We start from the raw sequence: 27,995 nt of genomic DNA on the forward strand, positions 1-27,995 counted from the left end.
GAAGGTGTAAATTTATTTTGAAAAATTCAAGGACACAATAAATATATATTCATTTATTTTCTTTACAATATATTAACAATAATCCAACATTCATTTTATTTTTATTTATAATTTATCATACACATAATAATGTACATATTAATTAAAGAGCTCTTTACTGAATACTCAGCAAGACCAAAGTCAACTGAAAATTTCATGAAACAATTAAAATCAACACAACAATTTTAATATGTTACAGTTTTCGTAGTGAATGTTCATTCAGAGTCCAACATTCACTGAACACAGAGAATCAATCAGAGACAGCCATCACTGTATGTTGGTCCATGCTGGCGTGGTTAGACCTGCAGACAGACTATTGTCTTGCCTTCGTTAGCATTTCTCGGGAGATGATCAAACGCTGTATCTGGGCTGTGCCTTCATAAATCTGCAATAAAAAAGCTGTGGTTAACATGGTTACCAACACATACAGCTTACACAGGGCATACACTTTAATATTTAAAGAACATGTATTTAAACAACTTTGGAAAGTGAAAGCTCTTGAATATTTTTTTTGCAATAAGAAGCTATGAGTTATGAAAATTCTTTCAATAAATAATTAAAACTTAAAAAAACAACACCCTTTACTTTAGTTGAGAGCCTTGGACAACATAAGGACAAAAACACTAACAACAAGCAAATTCCTTGAATTGATATCCCCCGCCAATATGCTTCTGGACACAAGTGTTATATTTGACACTGAAAAAAGCATTTTTTCAAGATACAAAGGGCCATAACTCCGTTATTAACAGATGGTGTACAATGCCATTTGGCGTGCATCATCCTCTTATCCATATATATACTCATACTAAGTTTCAATGAAATCCGCCAAAGTACTTCCAAGATATGGCTCCGGACGAGAAGACAGACGGACGGAAAGACGGACGGACAACGCCAAAACAATATCCCTCCGCCTATGGCTGGGGATAATAATATAGACAATCCCAGAATCGATAAATGGGCGCCGCCATATTGGCTATTACGTAACCCGCGATTGAAAACGGTACTGAAGAATTTGACAGACTACAACGTTATCATAGTGTACACCCGCTTTATTCCAATAAACAGTACTTTATGACTTCGCACAGTAGGATTGAAAACAAGTGAAACATGAAACCAAGTGTCGATATGTATCACATCGTAAATCAATATAATTTAAATAAAAAAAATACACGATAGATTCATAAAATATGTGTCTCTGCAACAATATTCAGTGACAACACCTAATGTTTAAGGCCGAGTTGGCATTTTTAAGCATACCTTTCAGTAATGCCTTTGTATAAAATTTAATTATTTCTTTATGGAATAAAATTATTCAAGCATAATTATAAAGGCATAGAAATATCTAAAGTCTGAAGTAAACGTTCTGATTTTAGCGTAAATAGTGCTGGAGATATTAACAAAGATCTATCAATATATAAAGATTGGAAACATCCATTCAGACCAATTTTTTTTATAGATCTTTGATATTAATTAGATAGATTTAAGGTCGATGTAGACAATTATATTGATATCTGCCTTTGTTTAAGCCTATATTATTTCTTATTAAATGTCATACTTTCTATACTTTCCGGAGATATTCATTAAGAAACGTTGTAAGATTAAAGACTGAGGCCGACTTCTTTTATTGAATAATACATACCTATATTTGTCTAAACATTTACCATTTCGCTATTAATATTTCCCTTGTAAGTGTCATTTTAAAGGTAATATACAAATCTATAGCCGAAATGAAGTTTGTGATTCTAAAATTGTTCCGTAAATCTTTATTATATCGAAACTCTGTAAGATTTCAGGTAGAGATTTTTTTTTTTAATTAAAATTATGTGTCTAGTTTAGTCTAAAACTAAAGTGGTTTTTAGCAATCTTTTATTTAAAAATCGCTCTCAAGCTAATACAAAAATATCTAGCCGGAAATGAATTTTGTGATTTAAATGAACAAGTTCGGAGTTATTCGCTTGCAAAACTGTGTAAGATGTCAGGATATGTCATACTTTTTTTATTGAAAAGGACATATCAGCTTTTGTCTACAACTTTCTTATATTATTATTTAAATAACGTTTTTCATGTAAAATGAAAGTTTATTGCGTGAAATATTATTAATTTTTTTAATAACATCTTAATTCACGATTGAAATGTTCAACATGAAAAATAATGAGCCTTAAATAAACTTAAATAGTTCCAATTGTGTTCTCTAGATTTCCAAAAGTATGTCTTTATTAAATTTTAGTAATACGGTCTAAATTTACGCTTAAAAAATAAAAACACGAAAAAAAATAAGTGATTTATTTTTCTTTAATTACGGATTATTAATGACAGCAACATAAATCTTTTGAAAAAAAACATCAGCGATAAAGGCGCGAACGAATTCACTAAATGGGAGGCGATGTTCCAAGTGCGGATTAAAAGCGTTTGCCCGTGACACCACATGTCTGCACATGTGTAGATAACTTAATTAAGATAAGATATCACGCGTCACCTTCAAATAACATGTTAAATGACAATCAAGACCTTATTCATGCCAGGGACCTACACAAATAGGTCCATGTCCATGCTATGTTTTATAACTAGACCTTATTCATGCCAGGGACCTACACAAATAGGTCCATGTCCATGCTATGTTTTATAACTCTTAAAAGAATGCAGATGAACCTTATTTCTACTAATTACATAATTTAAAAAAAAAACAAAAAACAAACGAACTATTATGTGGTTGTCAGATCGATAACAGAAACTCTTTAAATCCTCAATTATATTCGATATAACCGTTTCTCTCCCTTGTTTTGCGTAGGGACCTATACAAACATATATAGGTCCATGTGTATTTCTTCAGTACCGTTTTGGAGGCGCGCAAGAGTATTCAGGGGTGGGTAATCCGGGAGGTATCGATTTCTGGGATTGTCTATAAACTCAAAATGAAAAGGGTTCAAACCTATTTAAAAATGCAAAACAAAGTTGTTTAAAATTGTGCATCCAAGGCATGAGTTCATTGCAATGATATACTCAAAAGATTTAGTGATTGCTTTATTTAGTGTATTAATTATAATGCTTGGACAAAAAAGTACACATTTTGATAAGTTATTCACTTGAGTTTTGAATGTGCCTTTGCTATCAACTGCAGCATGATATAAACTTGATACAGGATATCTTAGTGAAAACTCAGTCAAAATACCAAACAAAAGGACTTATGGTACTACTTTTGCACTTGCAAAGAAACTCAAATTCGTATGATGGTAAAGAACAGCTAATTTGTCGAATCGCCTGGTGCTATGTGAATACCTACCTGGTAAATCTTTGCATCTCTCATCAACTTCTCAACCGGATACTCAGAGTTAAAGCCATTTCCCCCAAATATCTACAAAAAAAATATCCCATTAATGTTAACTAGAGCTTTGTCACAAAAGTGGTTAACAATACCCCAGCACATGCTTTATTAGTGGCCATGCCAACATCTAAGTTTAAGGGCACATAACTAAGAAACATGTGGATCACTAAGGGTGAAAATTGTATTTCAAGTTTTATTTAATTCAATCACTTGTGCTACTTATAAGCCAACAAAAAAGGATATAGATCATGATCTGACTCATTTAGGTGTTTTTTTAATGGACAGAATTAAGAGAAATCATAGTTCAAAATTGTCAAACACAAGTTTAACTGTTATAAAGTGGTTTACACATGAAGAGCCATAAAACAGTGGGCTATATGTAGAGAAAGATCTGTCAGGGAAACATATGGCTGGCTCCCCCTGCTTTCCCTGAATAGAGCCGTCCCTATATCCCAGAGACCCATTGTTAAGGTGGCTGACCACTGACCTGTACAGCATCGGTAGCTGTCTTGTTGGCCACATCCCCTGCAAGGCACTTGGCAATGGAGGCGTAGTAGGTGTTCCTGCGGCCCTGGTCTATCTCCCAGGCAGACCGGTACATGGCCAGACGTGCTGACTCAATGCCTATAGCCATGTCAGCCAGCATGAATGCTACTGCCTGGTGCTGAACACAAACAAGAAAGAGACAGGTTGGCACTACAAATTATAATTGGTCTAACGACTACTGGAAAACACCCACAGTGCATAAGGTGATCAATTAGGAATGTGGAGTCCCAATCATTGTTTAGTTGAACAAGAGCACCGCATAGAGGGTGCCAACACTCGGCTGTGGGTGCAGTTTTGAATAAATGAAAGCTTGTTAGAAGAATATTAGAGGTCACAGTGACCTTGACCTTTCACCTAATGACCCAAAAATGGGTGTGGCATGTAGAACTCATCAAGGTGCAGCTACATATGAAGTTTCAATGTTGTAGGTGGAATCACTTCTGATTTCAGAGCCAATGTAAAGGTTTTAGCAGATGCCGGACAGCGAGCTGGCTATGACAATACCTTGAGTTTTCCCCGAAAACAGCCGAGCTAAAAATGATAAGGCTTTTTTTACATTTCAAATTTGTCTAGCAAAGACAATTTCAATTAATTCAGGTAACTTTTTCTATGGAATGTATTCATTTAAAAGTAAAATAAAAATAAAATAATGATTCATAGATAATGTCTATGTTCTTACAACATAAAGTAATTATTTAATGACCATGTACATGTCACCATGAGTCAACTCTGCACATGTTACAGGGCTGCTAGGTAACTCACCTCACATATGAACTTGCCGAAGGTCTTCCTCTCCATGGAGTATTTGAGTGCCTCGTCCATGGCTCTCTGGGCCAGACCTACAGCTCCTGCAGCAACCTGCACACAGACACAAACAATCAACAAGGGAAAACCAGCACAAACAATCAACAAAGTGAAAACCAACCAACACAGACATTAAACATAGGGAAAACCAACACAGACATTCAACAAAGGGAAACCCAACACGGACATTCAACATAGAGAAAACCAAGACAGACATTAAGCATAGGGAAAACCAACACAGACATTCAACAAAGGGAAAAACCAACACAGACAATCATCATAAAGAAAACCAACACAGACATTTAACATAGGGAAACCCAACACAGACATTCAACATAGGGAAAACAAACACAGACATTCAACATAGAAAAAACAAACACAGACATTCAACATAGAGAAAACCAACACAGACATTCAACATAGAAAAAACCAACACAGACATTCAACATAGAGAAAACCAACACTGACAATCAACATAGGGAAAACCAACACAGACATTCAACAAACGGAACAGCAAATGTAGGCTTCGTGACATAAGTGGGCTTTGAATGTTTCAACAATTAATATAAAATATTGCTGTGGACAAGTTTTCTTGGTAGCGTGTGTACAATGCAGGCCTGCAGCCTGTACATCAAAGTCAATGATGCATCCACGAATCTACATTTCAACTTTCAAAACATGCTATAAACGATAATATTAAAAGGTTTGTAATTATTTAAAGATTCAGTATGTAGCTAAAATAAGAAAGTGTTCAATGCTCAGAAACTACCTTACAGTAGTTTACAGCCTTGGAAAATGCATCACCCCACTGACTCGACATAGGACATGCTGATTGGGCAGTAATTATAGTCAATACTGAGTGTATTCCATTTAATAGTGTCACAGTTCCAGCTGTTACATGGTAAAAGGTGGTGTTGCGTTCAATTGTGGACATTTTATACAAAACCCAGCTGAGACCAACAAGTTGCAATGAAATAAGATGGAAAATTTCAAAGTGATGAAATTTTGGAATACAAGTACACTTTTTGTAACATGTGCCTGTCCAAACTAATGTTTGGCATTTCTGATTTATTTCATAATCATGGGATACATAACTGATTACACATGTAACTGTGTGTACATCGGAATTCTTTTCACCAATCTAGTTTAATAACAGTTTTTATGGCACAGTAGATACTTCATTCTGGAAAAGTCCCAACACCAGAATCCAGCATGCCCTATTGTTTACACAGTTTTGAGTACAAATGTACATTCTTTCAATATTTTATGATGATTTAACACAAAAATGTCCATCCTAAAATAACACATTATGTCAATGAGTATTCAAGAACTGAGGGAATGCACTCTACAGGGTTCCCAGCTTTTTGCATGAACAGAATTCCTTGATATTTCCCTGATTTTTTCCGGATGGAAAATAAAAATTCCAGGATCATAATTTCGACCTATTTCTTGTTTTAGACACCCTCAATAAATAGTAGTTGCAGATATAACTAAGCTACATGTATACTAGAAAGCCACCAGGCATTCAGAGGAATCGATTTGCTGTTTTAATCATATGGACTTCTTGACACAAGTCAGGAAAGTCTGACCAAACAAAACTCCCTGATTTTTCCCTGATTTCAGGAACTTTTTCCAAATTCCCTGACTTTTCCCTGACTGGAAAAAGGGAAAGTCTTCTTCAAGGTTTTCCCTGATTTCCAGGTTGGCTGGAAACCCTGCTCTATCATCACAGAGATACTTTATTATCCATTATTAATGAATTGATATCCTGCAAATCCTATGATGATGACACATGAATTCGTATGGACATTCTACAGGAACAAATATATACACACATGTAATCTGTATGTTATGTACAGCTTATTAAAGGGACTCAAGCCTCACACCTAGTTGGAAAAACTTTCAATTTTGATTGAATTGAAATATACTTTAAGACAAAGTTAAGAGGTGCACTGTATCTTACTGGAGGTCGTGTCTTGTCAAAAGCTCCCATGGCAATCTTGAATCCCATTCCTTCTGCAGTTAACACATTCTGACAATAAAAAAATGCATGTTTCAATAACAAATCTGTTAATAAAAGAATTAAGCATCATCCTGCATGTATAGTACTTGAGCTGATATAACAATAGCTGTCAAAGGACAGCAGGCCCACATTTTCCTGTTCAATTGAGAGTTTGTAATAACTATAACTGTTTTTATAGGTTATTTTAGCCGTCAATCAATGTAGTAGTTTTCTAATTTGAGAAATATCCAATAAGACACGTATAAAGCCTTGCTATTTGATAGAAGCAAGAATGTATCATTTATTCAGAATGATTATAGGGATGTGCATACCTCTGCTGGGACCACAACCTCTTCAAAGGTGATCCCTCTGGTGTCAGACGCTCGCTGGCCCATGTTGATCTCCTAAAGTATACAGATACACTGTATACAGTATGGGAACTTGCTGAATACATATGTGAAGGGTGCTAATAAAGTAACAGGGAATTTCATATTTAATATCTAAGAGCCCTGAGAGAACTGAAGCTGATCTGCTCCACCAACAACTCTTCTTCCGATGACACACTATATTAATTCACTAAACATTATCATCAATACAGCAAACACACACATTATGACATCACTTTGTGTATTTTAATGGCATAATTGGATGTTTCAGTGTTGTTTTCAGCCATTTTCTTGAGTGAACCTTAAAAATGATCAAAAAAAGTTGTGAAAAAAATGGTATCCTTAGAATACCAGATAAGCGTTGAAAATAATGGTATCAATAGAATACCAGGTAAGTGTTGAAAATAATGGTATCAATAGAATACCAGGTAAGTGTTGAAAATAATGGTATCAATAGAATACCAGGTAAGTGTTGAAAATAATGGTATCAATAGAATACCAGGTAAGTGTTGAAAATAATGGTATCAATAGAATACCAGGTAAGTGTTGAAAATAATGGTATCAATAGAATACCAGGTAAGTGTTGAAAATAATGGTATCAATAGAATACCAGGTAAGCGTTGAAAATAATGGTATCAATAGAATACCAGGTAAGTGTTGAAAATAATGGTATCAATAGAATACCAGGTAAGTGTTGAAAATAATGGTATCAATAGAATACCAGGTAAGTGTTGAAAATAATGGTATCAATAGAATACCAGGTAAGTGTTGAAAATAATGGTATCAATAGAATACCAGGTAAGTGTTGAAAATAATGGTATCAATAGAATACCAGGTAAGTGTTTAATTCGCAGAGGCTTGTGGTTTTGGTTTTCTAAGCCTAATAAGTAAACTTATATGTATTTGACACTAATCTAGTATTCTGTGTCTTTAACCAAGTTTGTCACATGTTGAAAACAAGTTTAGGCATCTCTTTTCAGAAGGTTTTACTTAAAATGAATGATTCATAAGTGGTTTCAATTTTCTTATATGTAAACATGATGATTATCTTTAGTTACAAGTATACCTTCCTTCCTTTGATCACACCGGGGGTGTCGGCTTCCACAATAAAACCTGAAACAAGCATGAGAACAGTGACATGGAAGGATGGAAAGAACAGAAGTATCCTTACCAGGACACCTGGATACAGCTACATATCTTTTAAAGGAAATTTCTTTTTTTAAATGGCAGCAATTACGACACCTATCAGCAGTACATATATATTCAATCGGGCACATTCAATAAAACGGATTATCAAAATATCATACCAGTAAATGCCTTTCCTGCTGGACAACTCTTATCAAGGTTTGTGCGAGCCAGCACAAAGTACCAGTTGGCATGGCCACCGTTTGTTATCCACATCTTCTGGCCGTTAATCACCCAGTCTTTGCCCTTCTTCACTGCCTTAGTCTGGATACCAGACACATCAGAGCCAGCAACTGGCTCAGTCACACAGTAGGCCTAGAGGAGACAGAACTAGCACTGTCATGAACATTTCACAACTGAAGTTCAGGCTTCCAGGTCTATGATAAGGGAGATTTTGCTCATAATTTTAAGTTTTCACAGAAATACTTAACATGTTCATTTCATGTTGCAACAAGAGATGTGTTTGTCAGAAACACAATGCCCCCTATTGCGCCGCTTTGAAATAAAATTTCAATATATCATTTGGCAGGTTTAGAAATTATCTCCCTTTTAAAGCTTATTACTTCCTTTGGATTGTATTTTTTTTACTTTTGACCTTGAAGGATGACCTTGACCTTTTACCACTCAAAATGAGCAGCTTCATGAGATACACATGCATGCCAAATATCAAGTTGCTATCTTCAATATTCAAAAAGTTATGACCAAACTTTAACGAAGGTTAAAGTTTTGGTTAAAGTTTTGGGACACACACATACAATGAATGAATGACAGACAGACAGGCCAAAAACAATATGCCCCCGATCTTTCGATCCGGGGGCATAATAAAAAATAAACCAGTATTCTAAGTATTGCTATTATTTTACTCCATTTTCTGGTAGTTCAATTTATGAAAATATTCCATTACTGAAATTACAATAGAGTTGTGTGAGTCTATAATTCCAGGCTATTTGAAGTTTTGGTACTGTACTTATATGGCTGCAATTTTGGAAGTCCTGAAGCAAAACCTGTCATTAGCCATGTTCTGGGAAAATGGGCCTTAATGCATTCCACACACGCTAATCAGAATGACACTTTCAACTTTATGGTAATTTTAATTCAAAGCAAGTCCCTTCTTAGCAAAAATCCAGTTTAAATGGAAAGTTTTGTCCCTCATTAGCATGTGCAGACTGCATAGGCTATATGGGAAAACACTTTAAACAATTGCATAAGCTCCATTTTCCCATGATGAGACTCATATATTCCTTCCAAACATCCTTGAATGCAAGCCCTGCACCACAACCTGGCTCAGTCACACACCGTGCAACAATATAACTCAAAGCTACTGACTTTTTAGTCGACCAACTCGCCTCTAAGAATCCAGGCGGTCATATTTTCATATGGGAATGTTTTTGGCATAACTGGACAATAACATACTAGAAAGCTATGCTATCTATACCAGTAATGGTATGGTATTGGCTGCTTTCATAATAAATTAATTAATACTAGTTTTTTATCTTTGCAAAACATTTTATCATTTTAAATCAAAAATGCAAAGAAACAATGTTTTCAAAGAAAACAATTTATTCAACCCAAAGAAAAACAGAAACCAACAAGGGCTGTTTGTAAAACATGCATGCCCCCAATATGGGCTGTCCGTTGTAGTGGCAGCCATTGTGTGAATACGATTTTTGTCATTGTGACCTTGACCTTTGACCTAGTGACCTGAAAATCAATAGGGGTCATCTGCGATCATCAAAAAATCATTTTACTATTTTGGGTCACTGTGACCTTGACCTTTGACCTAGTGACCTCAAAATTAATAGGGGTCATCTGCAAGTCATGATAAATCTACCTATGAAGTTTCATGATCCTAGGCGTATGCGTTCTTGAGTTATCATCCGAAAACCATTTTACTATTTCGGGTCACCGTGACCTTGACCTTTGACCTAGTGACCTCAAAATCAATAGGGGTCATCTGCGAGTCATGATCAATCTACCCATGAAGTTTCATGATCCTAGGCGTATGCGTTCTTGAGTTATCATCCGGAAACCATTTTACTATTTCGGGTCACCGTGACCTTGACCTTTGACCTAGTGACCTCAAAATCAATAGGGGTCATCTGCAAGTCATGATCAATCAACCCATGAGGTTTCATGATCCTAGGCGTATGCGTTCTTGAGTTATCATTCAAAAACCATTTAACTATTTCTGGTCACCGTGACCTTGACCTTTGACCTAGTGACCTCAAAATCAACATGGGTCATCTGCGAGTCATGATCAATGTACCTATGAAGTTTCATGATCCTAGGCCCAAGCGTTCTTGAGTTATCGTCTGACAACCACCTGGTGGACGGACCGACCGACAGACCTACCGACCGACCGACATGAGCAAAGCAATATACCCCCTCTTCTTTGAAGGGGGGCATAAATAGTCAGTTGTTTCTGCCTTTTTTATTGTTCTTTGGGCTGGTGAACCGGTCGGGACTTAATTGGATTTTATTTTTTACATTATTTATGGTTTACCCAGAGGAGCTTTAAGCTGGATGTACCTGCTCACAAAAGCTGAAAAATTTAAAGTATAAATATGTAAAAAGGGGGACATAACAAGTATTCGTAATAAAGAGCTGAAAGCACACAGTTGAGCAGACTGGCAGATATACCAAGCTATTACAGACAGTATGTATACTTACACACATGAGAGGTGCCTCTGTCATTCTGCCAAGGTATTTTTTCTTTTGTTCTTCATTTCCAGCCAGGATCACAGGCATTTGCTACAAAAAATGATAACAATGTAATTTTAAACAATACAAATTCAATGCTTAACTTGTAAATTTGTAATTCACCACACCAAGTATAATAATGATTAGTGCAATATGGCATATGTCGCGGTCTATTCAAGTGTTGCTTACCCCAAGAGAGTTTGCCTCAATGGCTGTCTGAATGCCTGTACAGCCATATGCCAGCTCCTCGGTAATGATACATGCATCAAATGTGCCCAGCCCTAAACCACCTGAAATGGGAGCCTTTTGGCCATGTATTGTGGACCAAACATTAACTGTATTCTATTTTAACATTTTACTACATTTGTACCTTGGACAACAACAAATTTATCAGTTGTTTGTTGGTTTTTAGTCGCCCAAAAACTGGAGTGAGTGTGAGCATGTGCCATACAAATAAAATAATTTTTCTTCATACTTTATATAATCAGAGTAAAGCAAAAACGCATACAAAATTAATAGTTTCAATGTTTGTTGCCACACACATTCAAAGCTTCTAATATTGCAAAGAATTTAATCTTAATTCTATCCAGTCCAGTTTTTCCTTATCTTGTGTACTTACTTAGTACCCTTGATTTGTGTTAATCTTTTTTGGTGCACTTTATGCATTTTTTGCTGAGATAAGCAAATATACTTGCCCTTTTAAAAATAATGAACCCATTTAGACGACATTTCATAGTCAGAAGCAATGGTCGTCAAAAGAAATCAGTCTGAACAACTATTTGTACCAGGCTGTTTCAGACCATCTAGAGGGAAATAACAGTGTGGTTTTAAGGACCAGACAACTTAACGCTGCTATTTTGTACAGTTAAAAAAAAATACACAGTCTATGACGGCTGTACCAAGAATCATGTGGAATTTAGACACACAATAAGATTTAATAATATAAATATACCACACTGTGTACCGTTTAATGGACAGACAATATGGAGACTGCATCCAAAATTTCAACAGAATATTCTGGATAAAAACAGTACAAAGTAAATTTGAAATTTAACATTTAAAATGTTAGAAACATTGAATTAAATTTGTTTGAAGAAAAAAAACAGCATAGTGGCGTGACACCATTAATTCGTACTAAAATTGTTAAATCGTGGAACTAGTCATTCAAAATAAAATGCTCCGTCGATTAGCCTAGACCAACAGCAGTATGGATTAATCAAAAGTGTGATTGCGTGTAAATGCTCATGTTGACTCAATTAATTGTTATTGGTTATTGGTCTCTTCTCAGTAAATATTTAATTTCATCTGTAAATCGTTTATTTCATTAGATAGATTGTGCTTTCACACTGGTTTATGTTTATATGTTTCTTTAATTAAATGAAAAACTGTGTTAACATCACTTTGGACTCAACCAGAGGTAAATGATAATTATCTGCACGCCCATTCTGCGTTTGTAAACAGTCTGGCGAGTCCCTATAAAATGTTCTTCGTGTGTTTTAACACGTGTAAAATGACACTATAAAACATTGCTATGCTGTTTTTTTTTATTTAAGTTTTTTTTTTTTTATTATAAGCATTATTAACCAACATATTTTTTAAACTATACTGAATTTCATTGATTATTGTTTAAGGCCGCCAGTCTGTCCTACATGTAATGAATTATCACCTAGTTTTCCTTAGCGTACATGCATTTCATGGTTCAGATTTCCTTTATTAAAAGCAATTAATCAAAGCAATCACAAACATGTTATTTGAACTTTACTTAATTTCATGAAGTATTTTTCAAGGACACCAGTCCGTCATACTTGTAATGATTAACACATTTAAATACAGTTACTGTAAACACTAAACCCTTTTTCTATTGTACAACAAATATTCCGATGTGATACCCTGGTATACACACAAAGCCTTACCATATGCCTGATCTATATGTGTGTTGATGAGGCCCAACTCCCAGGCTTTCTTGATGACCTCCCATGGGTACTGAAATATACAATAAAAGATCCTAGCTCTGGGAAAACTAGGCTTCATGTATGTGCATAAATAATTGTCCCACATTAGCCTGTGCTGTCCACACAGGCTAAGCTGGGACTACATTTTAAGCTTTTTTTTCTAAGTAAAAATCAGTTCAGACCGCAAGTGTCGTTCCTGATTAAATCTCTTTACTTTCACTACTTTTTGGCATTCAGCGCCTATGCAAAACCATTACCAACTACACATACTTAATATGGAATAAACATCTGGGAGACAGGTTGTCTGGCATATTGTTCACTGCCTCTTAATTTGCATACTACCGCTACGAGTAGTTACCTCCCCTGTGCAGTCATGTTGTTCCCTGCCTCCAAGGGAGTAAATAACCATTATGAGTAGTTACCTCCCCTGTGCTGTCATGTTGTTCCCTGCCTCTACGGGAGTAAATTAATGCTATGAGTAGTTACCTCCCCTGTGCCGTCATGTTGTTCCCTGCCTCTACGGGAGTAAATTAATGCTATGAGTAGTTACTTACCCTGTGCCGTCATGTTGTTCCCTGCCTCTACAGGAGTAAATTAATGCTATGAGTAGTTACCTCCCCTGCTCCCCTGTTCCATCATGTTGTTCCCTGCCTCTACGGGAGTAAATTAATGCTATGAGTAGTTACTTACCCTGTGCTGTCATGTTGTTCCCTGCCTCTACGGGAGTAAATTAATGCTATGAGTAGTTACCTCCCCTGTGCAGTCATGTTGTTCCCTGCCTCCAAGGGAGTAAATAACCATTATGAGTAGTTACCTCCCCCGTGCTGTCATGTTGTTCCCTGCCTATATGGGAGTAAATTAATGCTATGAGTAGTTACTTACCCTGTGCCGTCATGTTGTTCCCTGCCTCTACGGGAGTAAATTAATGCTATGAGTAGTTACCTCCCCTGTGCTGTCATGTTGTTCCCTGCCTCTACGGGAGTAAATTAATGCTATGAGTAGTTACCTCCCCTGTGCTGTCATGTTGTTCCCTGCCTCTACGGGAGTAAATTAATGCTATGAGTAGTTACCTACCCTGCTCCCCTGTGCCGTCATGTTGTTTCCTGCCTCTACGGGAGTGAATTAATGCTATGAGTAGTTACCTCCCCTGTGCTGTCATGTTGTTCCCTGCCTCTATGGGAGTAAATTACTGTTATGAGTAGTTACCTCCCCTGTGCCGTCATGTTGTTCCCTGCCTCTACGGGAGTAAATTACTGTTATGAGTAGTTACCTCCCCTGTGCCGTCATGTTGTTCCCTGCCTCTACGGGAGTAAATTACTGTTATGAGTAGTTACCTGCCCTGTGCGGTCATGTTGTTCCCTGCCTCTAAGGGAGTTAATTACCGTTATGAGTAGTTACCTCCCCTGTGCGGTCATGTTGCGCTGCCACAGGAATGATGACCTCCCTGGCAAACTTCTTTGCCAGCTCTTGATACTCTCTTTGTTCCGGTGATAGCTCTGTTAAAGGTGTAGCAAATGATTTGACAAACTTTTACTTTCATATTACATATTATACTAAGCTTGAAACTTAATGCAGATTTACAACATGAAAAGATTTTTGAATTAAACAAAGTTATTGTTAAATATTTGACATTACTCCGTTATTGTGTACTTTCGTTGCTATTTCTTTAATCCCAGCAGCATGATATATGTCAATGCTTTAAATCTCATAATAAAAATATGATTATCGTTAGTGACTTTCATACCAATAGTGGTTTTATTCACATTATCTTCCTGTTTTATATTCACATATTTATCCTGAATCTTAATACTTGTATTTTAATCTTAAAACACAAGCATACTTTATTTACACATTTACATGTATTTTAATCTTAAAACACAAGCCCACTTTATTTACAGTCATGTATTGTTATGGGTAGATTTAAACAACCATGTACAGAACACAAGACCTGTCGGCAGACAACCCACTTTACTTGTTCTTTTCAGAGTAACTGTTGTGCTTTTACCAAAACTCTTTGTATAGTAGTTCAGTAATGTTAGCTATCAACTTATTCAGTTAAAAATATCCATAACAATTTAAACAAGAAGGCCTGAAAGGCCCAAATTCGCTCACCTAAGATACAAAGGAACTGACCTGTTTTGAGCAGCCATAGACATCATTAGAACAAATGTTCTGACCAAATTTCATGAAGAGTGAACTATAAATGTAACTTTTAGAGTGCACAAAGGTTTTCTTATAGCCATATAAGGATAAATTCTATTTCAGCTAAATGCACGATTGAGCAGCGAAGGTATGAGTGGGGGTGTAGGTTCGGAAGGGGGTCTCCCCCTCCTGCTGGGGGAGTTTGGGGGGTCTCCCTCAAGAAAATTTTGGAAAATTAATTGCAGATGGTTTGTTTTGGTGTTATCTTTCAACCACGTTTTGTAAATTTTTTGCATCAATTTCTTGCTTGAAAAAGATAAAAGGAAATATTTCATTAAACATTGTCAACAGCAAATATACGTTCGACCATAAAAAAGTATGAAGTTAAAACAAGTAATGTCTACACATTGATTACTACCCCTCATCAGTGAAAAAAGACTACTTTATATGTTTGGACTTAAGACTGTGTTGTGTTTTGTACCCACTGTTATTTTCTAACAGTGGACGTCTAGTTTGGTTGTTTACATAATTATACCCCTTACCCCCCTTAGCCCTCACTTTTTATTGCATTTTTCGAATTTTAAGAGTTTTCATTTTTTAAAGTTTGAAACTGAATTATATGCACGGGCGTACTGCCGTATGCCGTATGCCCCTGCAAAGAGGGCCATGTTTTTCAACCAGGGCCCTCAATCCAAATTAGGGGAAGCGGGTCACTACCCTCATGAGGGGGAATTTTCGTGGCATTTCCCTTTTTGCAGGATTTTTTTACTTACTCTCGCATTATTACATGTGTACATGTTTGCACTATATTCATTTCTTTTTTCATAATTAAGTATGTTTGACAAGATTTAATTGAAATAGAATTGAGATATAATAATCATGAGACACATCTTTAAAAAAGATATATATATATTTTTTTTATATATTTTTTTAAATCAGTGGGAATTTTTTCCCCCAAAAGGGGAAAAATGTATTCTTCTCAGGTGGGGGACTGCGGCCGAAATTCTGCCGCCGATTAGATTAGGCCTGTCAACAGACCAGAACCATTTTTTAACTTATCCAAGATATGATTAGAACAAATTTTCTTACCAATTTGTATGAAGATTGGACTATAAATTTGACTTTTAGAGTGTTAACAAGTTTTAACTATAGCCACATAAGGAAAAATGCTGCTGCCCTGGTGGCCATGTTTTTCAACAAACTGTAACCATTTTCGAACTCATCCAAGATATCATATGGACAAATCATGTGACCAAGTTTCATAAAGATTGGACAATAAATGTGGCTTCAATAGTGTTAACAAGGTTTCGCTATAGCCATATTTAGCCATATATGGAAAAATGCCCTGCCCCATGGTGGCCATGTTTCAACAAACTGGAACCATTTTCAAACTCGTCCAAGATACATTGGGACAAATCTTCTGACCAAGTTTCATGATGATTAGACAATAAATGTGATCTCTAGAGTGTTAACAAGGTTTTACTATAGCCGTATAAAGAAAAATGCCCCTGGGGGCCATGTTTTTCAACCTACCGGAATCATTTTTGAACTTGTCCAAGATAATATTGGGACGTATCTTCTGACAAAATTTCATGAAGATAGGACAATAAGTGTGGCCCATAGAGTGTTTACAAGGTTTAACTACAGCCATATATAGGCATATTAGGATAAATGTCCCGCCCCCTGGCAGCCATGTTTTTCAAGCAACCATAATCATTTTCGAACTCATCCAAGATATCATATGGACAAATCCTGTGACCAAATTTCATGAAGATTAGACAATAAATGTGGACTCTATAGTGTTTACAAGTCAAACGTTGACGCCGCACAACACACGATGCACGATGGACAAAAAGCAATTACAAAAGCTCATCATTCATGAGCACATTGTGCTCAGGTGAGCTTAAATTGTCAGAACTGCATAACTGTGCAATTGATGATCAGTAGTGAGTACCAGTTTTTTGTAAAGATGTTAGGCTGTTTTCATGAAATTATTTATCTTCCACAGAAATTGGCTACACACAACTAAATGCAAAGTAATGAGTACTTGGTATACTTACACTGTAGGGCAACTAACTTTATTGAAATTTGTTATATAATCTGCATTAAAACAACTGAAGACAAAAGAAGTCTTCTGAATGATTTGTTTTACGGTTTTCCCAAAACATGGCAAAAGGCAGAAAGATGGGAACATAGGTAATTCATTCATGCCCAGGGCTAGCGCTGGCCCAAAATATCTTTGAGCCACCCAGATCTAGGGGGGTCCGGGCATGCCCCCCCCCCCCCCCCCCCCCCGACAAAAATTTGGATCCTAGATTATCTGTGGTGCGTTTTGGGCTATTGCCAACCAGTTTTCGTTTGTTTAAAATAACAATATAAACTATAGATTTGTCATATTTCTTTTAATTACAACAAGCACATGTCACATATCATAATATACATCACATCACAATTTTCATAGTAATAGAGATATTTTCATACAGCACATTTTAAACAACATGATGAATGGCATGTAAAATACAAGCATACATTTCATTCACAAAATACATTGCAAACAAATCCTGCTATACACAGAGAACAAAGTCATGACATGTATCATTATTATTTCATTATTATTCTGCGCTGTTTTTTACAAGCCCACAGTTTGTAGATCACTATAAAGTCAACATCTTTGCAGTCTTTTCCTTCATTTGAGATTTTCATGAGATGTTCCAAATTGTGTAGACGATATGAATTACTGTTCCTATGTGTTACAAATTCGTAACTTTAATAAAACTTTAATTGCAATTAAACCGCGCGTGTTTTTCATGTTTTCCTTTGATTAAAATACGCCGCTGTTAGTTAGCATGATGTGTAAGTAAAAAGATCAAATTAATTAATAATCACCTTTTCATCGGAAGAAAGTTGTAACATCAACAACATAGAACTAATTATTTAATTATCACTCTTTAATTTAGATCGATAGTCAGCTTGGAAATAATTAATTTATGGTCACGCTTATTTTCATTTTTAATCTTATAATACGACATTTGCGACCGGCCGCTATTTTGTTTGCAGACGACAATATTAACTGTGTATTCAAAGCTCCACCCATTTTTACGTTTCATTCAACAACCTCATTTCATGTGTAAGCGAACTCAGTTTTGATTGGCCAGCTACCATGTGCACTTCAATAACAATAAGGTCAAGCGATGTCTCGATACAGGTGCAGACCGGTTTTCGTTCACTGTTCAAATTGCGAATACTTTCATTGAAACAAAGAGAAAACAAGGGCTGTTTGTAAAACATGCATGCCCCCCCATATGGGCTCTCCGTTGTATAACAGCCATTGTGTGAATATTTTTTTGTCACTGTGACCTTGACCTTTGACCTAGTGACCTGAAAATCAATAGGGGTCATCTGCCAGTCTTGATCAATGTACCTATAAAGTTTCATGATCCTAGCCATAAGTGTTCTTGAGTTATCATCCGGAAACCATTTTACTATTTCGGGTCACCGTGACCTTGACCTTTGACCTAGTGACCTGAAAATCAGTAGGGGTCATCTGGGAGTCATGATCAATGTACCTATGAAGTTTCATGATCCTAGGCATAAGCGTTCTTGAGTTATCATCCGGAAACCATTTTACTATTTCGGGTCACCATGACCTTGACCTTTGACCTAGTAACCTCAAAATCAATAGAGGTCATCTGCGAGTCATGATCAATGTACCTATGAAGTTTCATGATCGTAGCCATTAGCGTTCTTGAGTTATCATCCGGAAACCATTTTACTATTTCAGGTCACTGTGACCTTGACCTTTGATATACATGTAGTGACCTGAAAATCAATAGGGGTCAACTGTGAGTCATGATCAATCTACCTATGAAGTTTCATGATCCTAGGCATAAGCGTTCTTGAGTTATCATCCGGAAACCATTTTACTATTTCGGGTCACCGTTACCTTGACCTTTGACCTAGTGACCTGAAAATCAATAGGGGTCATCTGCCAGCCATTATCAATCTACCTACGAAGTTTCATGATCCTAGGCATAGACGTTCTTGAGTTATCATCCGGAAACCATTTTACTATTTCGGGTCACTGTGACCTTGACCTTTGACCTAGTGACCTGAAAATCAATAGGGGTCATCTGCGAGTCATGATCAATCTACCTATCAAGTTTTATGATCCTAGGCCTAAGCGTTCTTGAGTTATCATCCGGAAACCATTTTACTATTTCAGGTCACTGTGACCTTGACCTTTGACCTAGTGACCTGAAAATCAATAGGGGTCATCTGCGAGTCATGATCAATCTACCTACCAAGTTTCATGATCATAGGCCTAAGCGTTCTTGATCCATCGTCCGGAAACCATTTTACTATTTTGGGTCACCGTGACCTTGACCTTTGACCTAGTGACCTCAAAATCAATAGGGGTCATCTGCGAGTCATGATCAATGTACCTATGAAGTTTCATGATCCTAGGCCCAAGCGTTCTTGAGTTATCATCCGGAAACCACCTGGTGGAAGGACCGACCGACCAACAGACCGACTGACATGTGCAAAGCAATATACCCCCTCTTCTTCGAAGGGGGGCATAAATATAGAAAACCATTTTCGGGTTAAAATGGCGGCGGTTTTCAATGAAATTTTACGAGATTTTAGCATTTTCACAAATCTGATTATTCTTGAGCCAAATTGTCAATATTTTCGCAATTGGCTCAAGTGGCGAACGACAGCCCGAGCCCTGATGCCTGAATAAAACCCCTGTAAACCCTGCTACACTATCAGTCAATAATTTCAGGGGGTTTGTGGCAATTTGTAAGCAAAGTTATACCAACTACACTTATTGGTCCCTATGGTGTACTCCTCCACTATACAATTGTGGCCAATTACTTAGGAGACTGATCATGTCAACTTGGTGCAATCCTCGTGGAAATTGTGCTTTTTGATGCATACCGGTAATATTGCCAAAACATTTATATAGACATGCTAATCGTTTAAACAAATTATCACTGCATTAATTACACACCACTGTAATTGTTTTGATGAATTCTGAAATGAGCATAATTCAATTTGTAATCCGAAAAAATACTTCCTAGTTTTTATGTTGACATGATGGTAACAAGTTGTAGCATCAATTAAACCATGCTCATGTATTTCATGTATTGACCCTTTGTCCACATAAAAATCCGGAAAGCTATGCCGAACATGAACAACATCAAGTCATCCGCATGGGAAGCGTGGGTAGATTTAGTATAACAAGAGGGCCAAGATGGCCCTAGTTTGCTCACCTGAGAGGAGTCGGTTCATTCAATCTTTACCAAATGCCAAACTTGACCTAGATATTGTCCAGACAAACATCCTGGTCAAGTTTCATCATTATTGAACCAAAACTCTGGCGTATGGAGTGTTTACAGGGTTTTTGTAAGATTTGACCTGGTGACCTATATTTTGACCCCTCATGACCAAACATCAAACTTTGCTTACAAAATTTAATATTATGACCAAGATTCATAAAATCTGAAACAAAATTGTGACCTCTAGAGTGTCTTCAGGGATTTTGTATAATATAATGAAAATTTTGACAATCTAAGGGCAATAATTGTGGCATTTACTGAGTGACTGAGATCTTGTGGCCATAAAGCTTCTCAGCAACTTTGATAAAGAATGCTTGAGAAATGTGAATGACAGAGTGTTTACAAACAAAATTTTGACAGACGGACAGCAGACAAACCCCAACACTAAAACCTCACCCGAGCAATCAGGTGAGCTAAAAAGTTTGTTTTTTTTCACCGATCTGAGCCATTTTCCAACTTATCCGAGATATCAATAAAACCAATGTATTGACTAAGTTTCACGATGATTAAGCAAAAAATATGACTTCTAGAGTGTTCACAAGGTTTCTCTATAGTCATATAAGGAAAACTGCACCCCCCCCTGGCGGCCATTTTTTTTTTTGACCGATCGGGACCATTTTCAAGCTCATCTGAGATATCAATAAAACCATTCTTTTCACCAAGTTTCATGATGATTGGGCAAAAAATGTGACTTCTAGAATGTTCACAAGCTTTTTTACTAAATAAATATAAGAAAAATGCCCCCCCCCCCCCCTGGCAGCCATGTTTTTAACGGACCGGAACAATTTTCGAACTCAACTCTCGTATCAAGGAAACAAATGTTCTGACCAAATTTCATGAAAATTGGGCCAAAAATGTGACTTCTAGTGTTCACATGTTTTCACGATATACATATAGAGAAAACTGCCCCACCCACTGGTGGCCATGTTTTTTCACCAATCTGGACCATTTTCGAACTTCGAAGTTTCATGATTATTGGGCAAAAAAATATAACTTCTTGACTGTATACAAGCCTTTTTTACTATATAAATATAAGGAAAACTGTCCCGTCCCCCTGGCAGCCATGTTTTTCAACGGACCAGAACCATTTTCGAACTTAACTCACATATCTAGGAAGCAAATGTTCTGACCAAATTTAATGAAGATTGGACCAAAAATGTGACTTCCAGAGTGTTCACATGTTTTCACAATATACATATAGCGAAAACTGCCCCGCCCCTCTGTGGCCATGTTTTTTCACCAATCTGGACCATTTTCAAACTCGTCCGAGATATCAATAAAACCAATGTTTTGACCAAGTTTCATGATGATTGGGCAAAAATTGTGACTTCTAGAGTGTTTACAAGGTTTCTCTCTAGCCAAATAAGGAAAACTGCCCCGCCCACTGGTGGCCATGTTTTTCAACGGACCGGAACCACTTTTTAACTCAACCAACATATCATTTAGACAAACATTTTGACAAAGTTACATAGGGCATGAAATGTTACTTCTACAGTGTTAACAAGTTTTTTGTTTTTTTTTACCTAGTTTTTGACCCAGCATGACCCAGTTTCGAACTTGATCGAAATATTATTGGGACAAATATTTTGAACAAGTTTCATGAAGATCGCACAATTAATGTGGCCTCTAGAGTGTTTACAACCAAATGTGGACGGACGACGGACTGACGTACGAAGGACAAAGACTGATCCCAAAAGCTCACCTGATTGCTTAAAAACTTAAAAAAAGTTTTTTGTGATCTTTTTAGTTTTAAATTATCTCCTAAATAATTTAGAATATAAAATCAAATACGCCAAATCTTTATCATTACCATCTTTTATTATTTTGTATGATGATTTAACAGAAATTCCGGACAAAACTGGATTTAGTCTTTTAAAATACTTAATTAGACATGCACATGTTACTTGTATGGAGGTAATCAAGCACAGACAATGATGTTCACTGATTTTGCAGACATCTAACCTAACCAGTTTGGATCAAAAGGCAATTAAGATATTATCAATAAGAGCTGGACGGAAGCTTTCGCCTCCAAAGTGCAAAGTGGTGATTCAGAACGGCAACAAGGCGCAGCGCTTTGCAAAAAGGCAATACAAAACTAAATCTATTTATTCTGAGTCACTACAGCCCCTACCAAAGTTGAGTCCCTTGGAAGCTGCAGCACTGGTGGCAGTCTTGGTGCTGCCATTGCGCAATCTCAAACCATGGCCAGCACTACGCACGACACGGCGGGACAACTGAAACAGTCAAATCACTGTCTACAACCCATTATACAAGCAGTCTATATTTTAAAATTGGATACACTGATAACTACTGACCACAGCAATTGTAGCTGCTCAGACAAACTGTTAGCTTTTTTAATAGTACAGCTTTGAGTACTTCTTTGTCATAAACCTCTGTATTTCTTTATTAAAACAACTGATTTAAGTATCATGTTAAATGTAATATAAAAATCTATAGCCATAAGTACACTTTTTGATTTTAACTTGAAAAGTTCAGAATACATATTTATTTGCTTAGTTTTGAAAGATTAGAAGCAAAAGGTGACAACTCAACTGAAAACTGAAAATCTGCCTTTGCTGCATAAAACTTTATTGTTTCATTTTCTATAGATTTTAGTGTTATTTTTAAGGGCATATAAATATACAGCCATAAATTAACTTCGTGATTTTAACTTTAATAGTTTCAGGATATATTAGCGAAACCTTGTAAGATTTGAGGCCGAGACAGACTTTCTTACTGAAAAGTACACATTTGCCTTCGCCTACAACTTCAGAATTTTCTATATTTATATTTCTTATTTGAATATCATTTGAAGTGACAGCTCGCGGAATAGATCGTTGTTTTGCATATAAATAGTATAGAGAGAAATAAACTTTACATAAATTCATTGAAATATATTTTTTATCGAGGTTGACATCGAAAACCTGGTCAAAATTGGTTTTAAATCGATAAAATCATATATGAACGATCATAAATACATGCAATGGGCGAAAATCATTGCAGTGTCGTGAGATAAGAAAATTATATCTATATTTAGCTTTTGCTAAATATTCTTAGCATATGAAAGATAAAAACATAGATTTAGCAAAAACGTAGCGATGCAAAACAGTTTGCGTCTGTAACAGATGTATTTGCATTTGTTCTTACCTTCTATCAGCTAAATTAGCCCGTATCCACAACTTTGTTAGTTAAGGTTCGTATTAACATGTCGAATCATTGATATTTATAGGTTGTTTTCATACTTTACCTTACTCAACCCCAAAATAAAAATCGATATATTGTTTGTTTTCAACCGATTTCAACCGGATTTTCAGAGATATCCTTAATAAACACATGTTTTCTTACGATTCGGCCCATATATATATACATATATACGCGAACTGTCACTTTAAGAGGCAAAATAAAAGTTGAAGGCTAAATTTGCATATTTTTATTTTAACTGAAATAGTTCAGGGTACATGTATATGTATTTTAGCGAAACTTAGAAAGATTTCAAACTGCATATTTTTATTTTAACTGAAATAGTTCAGGGTACATGTATATGTATTTTAGCGAAACTTAGAAAGATTTCAAACTGAGGCAGACAATTCTTTAGTGAAAAGTACATATCTGCCTCTTAATAACATTTTCACATTTATTTATGTTTCTTAGTTACCAATCATTTAAAAGCTAATATAAAAATATTTTGATTCAAATACAATTTGTGTAATTAATAACAAAGATCCTGTGAAGATCTCTTTTTTTTTGCCTGAACGGATTTATTTCTTCAATACATTTTCCAAAGGTACATGTAGTCTAAATTCAAGATAAAAATGTACAACATAAAAGAAAACAGTGTTTTTACCTTAACCATTATATACATGGACAATCAATTTAACCAGTGTTCCTAAGTGACACAAATTTTCTCAAAACTGACATTGCAGAGCCTGAGAGTAGGTAAATTTCTTGTGAAAAAATGTCCACAGCTAATGTAATATGGAAAATACAGGTAATCAAAATAAAAGATTTTGTTTTACTAAGAAACACTATATGAACATTTTAAAAAGATATAAGGTGTTGATGTTGTAATGTTTGAGACCAGTGAAAGGAGATGGAATGAAGGAAGTGAGTGATAATAAGATAATTTATTTTACTGTATTAACAAATAAGAAATGAAGAACAAGAAGAGGTGAAATTGTATGTTTTATTGTCAATAAGTACTGTAATGACTAGGTTTTCATAATTGAACGAGTAATACATTAGTTTCAATAGGAGAAGAAAACATATTTGCCACTGACATACTATGAACATAATGTTGGAATGAAATAAAAGATAATGTGTTATAATGTGTAAAGATGTTAGTAGAATGTAAACATAAAAGACTCAATATTGCAAGCATCATAGTGATATGAATTGTTTGCAGAAAGACAGAACTTTATATAAACAAGAGGGCCTGAAAGGCCCAAAGTCGCTCACCTGAGATAACAAGATATTATTGGGACAAATCTTCTGACCAAGTTTCATGAAGATCGAAAAATAAATGTGGCCTCTAGAGTGTTAACAAGGTTTTACTAGAGTCATAAAAGGAAAAATGCCCCGCCCCCTGGCCGCCATGTTGTTCATGTTTTTCAACCAACCGGCATCATTTTTGAACTCTTCCAAGATTTTATCGGGATGAATCTTCTGACCAAGTTTCATGAAGATCGGACAGTAAATGTGGCCTCTAGAGTGTTAACAAGATTTTACTATAATAGCCATATTAGGAAATACGCCCCGCCCCTTGGAAGCCATGTTTTTCAAGCAAACATAATTATTTTCGAACTCATCCAAGATATCATTGAGACCAATCTTCTGACCAAGTTTCATGAAGATTTGACAATAAATGTGGCCTCTAGAGTGTTATCAAGGTTTTACTAAAGCCATATAGATAAGGACAAATGCCCCGCCCCTGGTGGCCATGTTTTTAAAGCAACCAAAACCATTTTCGAACTGATCCAAGATATCATTGGGACAAATCTTCTGACCTTCAAGTTTCATGATGATCGGACAATAAATGTGACCTCTAGACTGTTAACAAGGTTTTAATATAGCAATATTAGGAAAAATGCCCTGCCCCCTTGCTGCCATGTTTTTCAACCAACCAGCATCATTTTTGAACTCGTCCAATATATTGTTGGGATGAATCTTCTGACCGAGTTTCATGACGATCAGACTATAAATGTGGCCTCTAGAATGTTAACAAGATTTTACTATAGCCATATATAGCCATATAAGGAAAAATGCCCTGCCCCTTGGCAGCCATGTTTTTCAAGCAAACGTAACCATTTTCGAACTCATCCAAGACATCAATAAGACAAATCTTCTGACCATATTTCATGAAGATTGGACAATAAATGTGGCCTCTAGAGTGTTAACAAGGTTTTACAGTAGCCATATAAGGAAAAATTCCCTGCCCCTGGCGGCCATGTTTTTCAACCAAAGGGCATCATTTTTGATCTCGTCTAAGATATTATTGGGATGAATCTTTTGACCAAGTTTCATGAAGATTGGACAATAAATGTGGCCTCTAGAGTGTTAACAAGATTTTACTATAGCCATATAAGGAAAAATGCCCCACCCCTTGGCAGCCATGTTTTTCAAGCAAATGTACCCATTTTCGAAATCATCCAAGATATTATTGAGACCAACCTTTTGACTAAATTTCATGAAGATTGGACAATAAATGTAGCCTCTAGAGAGTTAACAAGGCAAATGTTGACGCCGCATGACGGACAACGGACGATGCACGACGGACAAAAGGCCATCACAAAAGCTCACCATGAGCACGATGAGCTAACAAATGAACAAAACAAAGTACAAAGAAACATATTTACACTAATAAACGCAAATATGGATTAGAATAAATCAAAGACAGATATATTTCCAACACCTATATATTTCCTTAGTATCGGGGGCTACCGCCCCCAAACCCCCGCTTTGTCTATATAGTGGTAAACAACTGAGTACCGGTAAAGTGCAATCTAGCCTGTTTTCGTAGTGTTTAGTGTGACCGCTATGGCCTGTTAACAAAAGCTTCTTTTAATTGTAGAGACATGTGATTAATGCTATACTGCTTTGTAAACTAAGGAGAAACGTTTCGATGTAATGTTTAAAGGATGTTTTGTATCATGACAGTTTTTAATTTATTGTCATTTACATGTAAATTACAACATATTCATATTTCAGTTCAAATGATATGCATCCAATGTTTACGGTGATTTTTGTATTCTTAGCCAATGCACAATTCAGATTTATTCATTTGGGACCTATCATGAATGAAGGTCATCTACCTAAGGTCAAAAGTAATGTTAAACAGCTACGCCAAAAAATAGGAAATATTGGATTATAGTTCTTATGAATTACAATATTGACCTGTTTTTGTTGCATTTTTGATCAGCAAAACGATGGTGAAAAGGTAAAAAAAATAATTCAAAACAACTGCATCATTTGGTCAGGGAACGTTGCATCAAATGATTTCAAGTGATCTATATAACCAAAAACCTAAATATAGGTCTTTGATATAACCAGGACTCAACAAGAACGTATCATATATACTCAAACCCGGTTAAGTCACGGGTCTGGTTGAGTCGCGGTATTTCATTAGCGCCCTCTTGATTTTGTTTATTAACAATCCTGCGTGACCTACTTGTCAAATCTGACAGAAAACATGTCTCCCTACAGATTGGAATCGATTTTTGGTAATTAAATGTCGTAAAACTCAGGCTTTAACAATATTTGAATTTGTATAGTTCAGTTAATTGTCGTAACGAAAAAAATACGACATTGCCTAAAAATAACTGTGCTATTTATTTTATTTGATGTCTTAAATTCCATATATTTAAATTGTTATATACTTTATTGATTGTTACTTTGAAGAGTATGTCAGAGCTTTGATAATTCATGTTTAATTTAAAATTGGTGCTGTTTAACCTATTTACCGCGAATCTACCGGGAGAAAAAAATAAACAACAATGGCGGACAGTGGTGTTAGATTTGTTTCTACGACAGTTAATACTGAAGGATTTTCGCCATAAAAAGGCCTTTGTCCAATAAAGTTAAGTTAAATATGATTGTCCTTTAAATCATTTATCTGAAATATGAAGATCGTTTCTAGACGCAAGTGAATATTCCTCAAGTACCGCGAGTCAACCGTGTTGCAGTATAGCATACATTTTACACATAAATCTTCGGGTATTTATTTCGGCCTGTTATTTTTCCTCCTTATAGGACACTCTGAGCTGGTCTGTAAATTGTGACAATCATTCTCAATTTTCTGCCCATATTTAATAGACACTGTCATATTGTATGGAGTTTCCCCATTGACCATACTTATGTAAGTATACTACTAGTGCAATTAAGTATAAGGCGTACTTCATAGGTTCAAACAAAAGCAACACACAGTTTATTGATACAATTATATAGATTATTTATATGACTTATAAAATGCACTTAAAGCAGCGTGAGTAACAAAAATAAAATAAAAGTGAAGTAACCAATACTACCTGCGAAAGTAATGACGCCATTTTGAAAGGTTACTAATCGGGTCGTTCTGATTAAAAA

At 35.9% G+C, this 27,995-nt stretch overlaps 1 protein-coding gene across 1 annotated transcript; it reads right to left on the bottom strand.

Annotated features, from left to right (window-relative positions):
• Window positions 1-38: 38 nt before the first annotated feature.
• Window positions 39-27,995, bottom strand: LOC127845010 (medium-chain specific acyl-CoA dehydrogenase, mitochondrial-like). The gene is made up of 14 exons (XM_052375622.1): window positions 27,938-27,995; window positions 22,549-22,651; window positions 14,335-14,432; window positions 12,898-12,967; window positions 11,174-11,274; window positions 10,955-11,035; window positions 8,407-8,599; window positions 8,166-8,212; window positions 7,046-7,117; window positions 6,675-6,743; window positions 4,670-4,765; window positions 3,849-4,025; window positions 3,320-3,391; window positions 39-424 (listed from the first exon to the last, which is right to left on the bottom strand). The coding sequence occupies exons 1-14, from the start codon at window positions 27,956-27,958 to the stop codon at window positions 353-355; spliced, it is 1,272 nt and encodes a 423-aa protein (XP_052231582.1). The 5' UTR covers window positions 27,959-27,995; the 3' UTR covers window positions 39-352.

This window comes from Dreissena polymorpha, chromosome 9 (genome assembly GCF_020536995.1).
Source record: "Dreissena polymorpha isolate Duluth1 chromosome 9, UMN_Dpol_1.0, whole genome shotgun sequence".
In the NCBI taxonomy this organism is placed as follows: Eukaryota; Metazoa; Mollusca; class Bivalvia; order Myida; family Dreissenidae; genus Dreissena; species Dreissena polymorpha.

Coding starts and splice junctions, on each gene's coding strand:
- LOC127845010 (XM_052375622.1), bottom strand. CDS start 27,958: ATGGCGTCATTACTTTCGCAG. Junction 22,652..27,937: donor TGGCGTCATTACTTTCGCAG/GTAGTATTGGTT, acceptor TGACTGTTTCAG/TTGTCCCGCCGTGTCGTGCG. Junction 425..3,319: donor GAGATGCAAAGATTTACCAG/GTAGGTATTCAC, acceptor TTTTTATTGCAG/ATTTATGAAGGCACAGCCCA.